This window comes from Ceratotherium simum, chromosome 7, assembly GCF_057802395.1.
Source record: "Ceratotherium simum simum isolate JZ-2026a chromosome 7, ASM5780239v1, whole genome shotgun sequence".
NCBI lineage: Eukaryota > Metazoa > Chordata > Mammalia > Perissodactyla > Rhinocerotidae > Ceratotherium > Ceratotherium simum.
The window spans coordinates 74,711,051-74,715,523 of record NC_141906.1 but is presented as its reverse complement, the minus strand read 5'-3'; the positions used below and the strand labels follow the sequence as shown (position 1 = coordinate 74,715,523).

The 4,473-nt window shown below is 37.6% G+C and overlaps 1 protein-coding gene across 1 annotated transcript; it reads left to right on the top strand.

Moving 5' to 3' along the window:
- Positions 1 to 2,788: 2,788 nt before the first annotated feature.
- Positions 2,789 to 3,775, top strand: LOC101398926 (olfactory receptor 8B3-like). Its single transcript, XM_004443619.2, has one exon. It carries the CDS (start codon positions 2,846 to 2,848, stop codon positions 3,773 to 3,775), a length of 930 nt encoding a protein of 309 aa, XP_004443676.2. The 5' UTR covers positions 2,789 to 2,845.
- Positions 3,776 to 4,473: the final 698 nt, after the last annotated feature.

Here is a 4,473-nt window from a genome sequence, read left to right as displayed (position 1 = left end):
GGCCTGGTGGCTCAGTGGTTAAGTGGGCGCGCTCCACTCTGTCGACCTGGAGTTCGCAGGTTCGGATCCCTGGCGAGCACTGATGCACTGCTTGTCAAGCCAGGCTGTGGCGGCGTGCCATATAAAGTAGAGGAAGATGGGCATGGATGTTAGCCCAGGGCCAATCTTCCTCAGCAAAAAGAGGAGGATTAGCGACAGATGTTAGCTCAGGGCTAATCTTCCTCACACACAAAATAAATAAATAAATAAATACATAAATACATAAATACATGAATAGATAAATATTACCTTGGTTCATCTGATCTGTGATCTTTGTTCATTACACCCTGTGGTCTCTGAAATGTAAACATTTTCCAACATTCTTTCTTATCTTTGTGAGAAAGCTAAAAGTTTGTACAACATTTAATGTATGCAAAATACTTAAATCAGTCAAAATAATTCTTTCATGGCTCTTCTTCAAATAAAACTCTGACTCAATCTCTTCTTCAGTTTTAATCAAGACTAAATCATAGTTTTGAGACTTTTATTACATGACTTTAATTGTCAAGTGGATAATAGAAAACCATTGAAAGTTCTTGAACTAGAGATGGACAGAGATGTGCTTTCAGAGCTTATTTCAGCAGCAGTGTACACAAATAAGAGGCACTATGTTGGGAAATGCTAGAATAATCATTAAGAGCCACTGCAGTTCAGCATTACAGTTCAGTTAAAACCTAAAAATCCAGAAGTTGTGTGGTGGCCGAAGGACATGGATGGAGGTCATTGTGGTTGTAGACACTATTGCTTAGCATATGAGAAATGTGGAATATATTAAGAAGGTTCTCAGAGAAAGAACAACATGATATTCAGAAATATTTATTGAGTTCCTTCTATATACTCTGCATTTTTCTTAGTTCCCGTAGCAAAGTAGTAAACAAGACAGAAAAGATGTTTGTCCCTATAAAACTTATAATTTATTGGGGAACATAGAAAATAAGGAAAAAAATGTATGATGAGTGTTATGTTGGAGGATCTACTGGAATTTATGAGAACATAAATGAAGACAGCTGACATTGATTGACTATTTACCATATGCCAGGCATGGTTCTAACCATTTTACTTACATTTTTTAAATTTAATTATCTTGACTTAATGAAAGATGCTATTTTTACCATCCTTATTTTACAAAGATGTACCAGAGGAACAGAGAGATTAAGTACCTTGTCCAAGGTATTACAGTTAGTAAAAGAGGAATTAGAAAGGTAAGATTCATACACATTCTCTCTAACTCCACAGCCCCTACTCTTTTCTATGATGAGAGGAAATTGACAACCTCAGTGACTGAAATGGTGTATACAACAACGCAGCAGGATAGCCAGGTAGAAATTTTCAGTAAGTGTTTAAAAGTTAAAACTTTAGAAGAGATATGCAACATTGCAAATTATTTAGGAGACATCCTAGGAGAGACAACAACTGAAGTGAGTTAATGCAATATTTGAGAAATTTCAGATGAAGAAATAAGGAAGCCTCGAGGCAGAACACTTGCAGAAAAAATATTGCCATTTAAGATATGAGAATAAATGGGGAATGAAACAATATAATTGATTTCAATTCAGAAATAAAGATAATAGGGAGATGGAGGTTTACTTTGGATCTTCATTGAGGGATGTACAATCCCTAGAGTGAAGTGAAAATAAGTAAAGTGTTGAGTCCCTAAGGAACTAAAGACAGATCATGGTCCAGGGTATATAATCTTCTTATTCCCCTTTTGCACATAGAATCTATTCCCTGGGGAAGAGACTGAGCAAGCTTCTATCCTGTTTATAACCAAGTGCATTACATCATTAAACTCACGTTAATCCATCTGTGTCTAATCAAGTAGCAAACGTGATAATAATAAAGACTTTATTTTTCTCTGCTACTTGAGAGGACTTAGTCATAATCAGAAATTATCATCTGTAGTTCAGAAAGATCTAGAATATATCAGAATTTAAATCTGGGCTGCATCCTCTTAGTATCAAAGGAAAGAAAGCCTCAGAGCCTGAAATTGCATTTCCAGTACTACGGAAGTAAATACCAAGGATAAGAGAGGACTGAGGTTTTCTGACCTAAGGAGGGTAAGTTTCTGAATTCCATCTGTAATAATATATCCCTTGTTTTGTGATGGAAGTCCAGGGATTTAACACTATTCCTTTCTCATTTTGTGCAGTTCTGTGAAACTGGTGGAAGAATTTGTTTAAGGAGAGATCAGAGAATGTTCAGACATTAGGGGGCTCAGGAGGTGCAGTGTCTCAGTACGTTCCCTCTCTATGGGTGAAACTCTCCCTCTTCCTCATTTATGTGGCATGAGGCAGTAAATTCACATCTCCTAGACTCTAGTCCCTTAATTTTGAATTAGAAACAGTCTTTGTGTTTCCCAGTTCACGAAGTCTAATCTACATTAGAAGCCAGCACCAGTTTGCTAAGGTTGCTGCCTCCAATTTACTGGTGAGGGGAGATTTCAAGCGAATGAAGAAAAGTTGAGATGAGAGAAAGAAAATTCTGTGCTGGTCCAAACTTCTAGCTTCTCTCTTCTCCCTTGGGTTTTCCAGTAGTCATGTAGGCATATGGACACACTGGCCTTCCCTCAGTAGGCTAGGTTTCTGATGCTCTTTGTTATATTTAGCTTGTTTAGACTCCAATAAGGGATATCAGTGTCACTCAGTATCATGATAGCGGTAAAGGCAGTTTCCATGGGTGGAGGTGGGCTAGACTCAGGCATTCCCAGTGTATACACTCTCTTGTAGGATAAGATATTGCAGGAAGAGCTGAGTTGTTCTCTAATGTAGCCCTTTTCTCTTGTTTCCACAGAATCCCTTAGAGAAGAATGGCTCCTGAAAATGTTTCCGTCATAACAGAATTCATTCTTTTGGGATTAACAGACCAGCCAGATCTCCAACTCCCCTTGTTCCTCCTGTTTCTAGTAATGTATGTGGTCACTGTGTTGGGAAATTTGGGCTTGATAATCCTAATTGGGCTGAATTCACACCTGCACACTCCCATGTACTTTTTCCTCTTTAACTTGTCATTCATAGACTTCTGTTATTCTTCTGTATTTACACCCAAAATGCTGACTAATTTTATGTCAAAAAATACTATCTCCTACATGGGGTGCATGATCCAGCTCTACTTTTTCTGTTTTTTTGCTATTTCTGAATGCTATGTGCTGACATCAATGGCCTATGATCGCTATGTGGCCATCTGTAAACCACTTTTGTATAATGTTGCCATGTCCCCTAAAGTGTGTTCCGCCCTTATGCTTGGTTCATACTTGATGGCATTTTCTGGTGCCATGGCCCACACTGGATGCGTGCTGAGACTGAGCTTCTGTAATGCAAACACCATCAACCATTATTTATGTGACATTCTCCCTCTGCTCCAGCTCTCCTGCATGAGCACCTACATGAATGAGCTGGTAGTATTCATTGTGGTGGGCATCAACATCATTGTGCCCAGTCTCACCATCTTTGTCTCTTATGGTTTCATCCTCTCCAGCATCCTCCACAGCAGCTCCATGGGGGGCAAGTCCAAAGCCTTCAGCACCTGCAGTTCCCACATAATTGCTGTTGCTCTCTTCTTTGGATCAAGTGCATTTATGTATCTCAAACCATCTTCTGCTACATCTATGGATGAGGGGAAAATCTCTTCTGTCTTTTACACCAATACAGTTCCCATGATGAACCCCTTAATTTATAGCTTGAGGAACAAAGATGTTAAACTTGCTATGAGAAAAATTCTAAATAGGAGAAAGTTTTGATCAGAAACAACATCTCTCTGTAGTTAGTCACAGGACAAAGGGATTCTGTGTGTTTAATTAAAATAATTTTATTTGTAGTTTTCTTATTCTGTTTCTATCTTACCTGCTTGAAAGAAATGTGTGTTCTCTTAATAATTTATTTTCACTTTTTCAGTGTAGGTCTTCTCTCATTCTCCCCATTTGCACAATTTATTTCATCATCTTTTTTCACATTTAATAATAATATTTTTTAAAAAGGAACTTATTATCTCTGTTTTTTTCCTTTATCATTTTGTACTTGTATTTTTCTCTCTGAAAATAGAAGATTAATCCTCAAATGATCAAATCAAGGAACACTGGGAGACATAATGTCGTTGGGGATGTCTTATTTGTCACTTGGCATTGGAAGCATGAATCAGAAAATGTGTTCCTACACCCATGTTCACAGCCTTCAGTAAGCAAAAAGAAAACATCTCCCTTAATGCCAAAGATAGAAAGTTCCATAAATACTGTCAAGTATAACCCAATTTGCATGTGTAAATACTATTCGTTTCCTTTGGCAAAGGGTTTTCTTACCTTTGGACACTCAACTCTGCACATAACAGATTGTCAAAATATATTTATTGCATGTTTAGGAAGATAAGTTCAGAGTGGTTTATGATTTACTTACAGTTACATATCTTCTTAATAAAGAAGTCTAGAGTAAACTTTCAATCTTC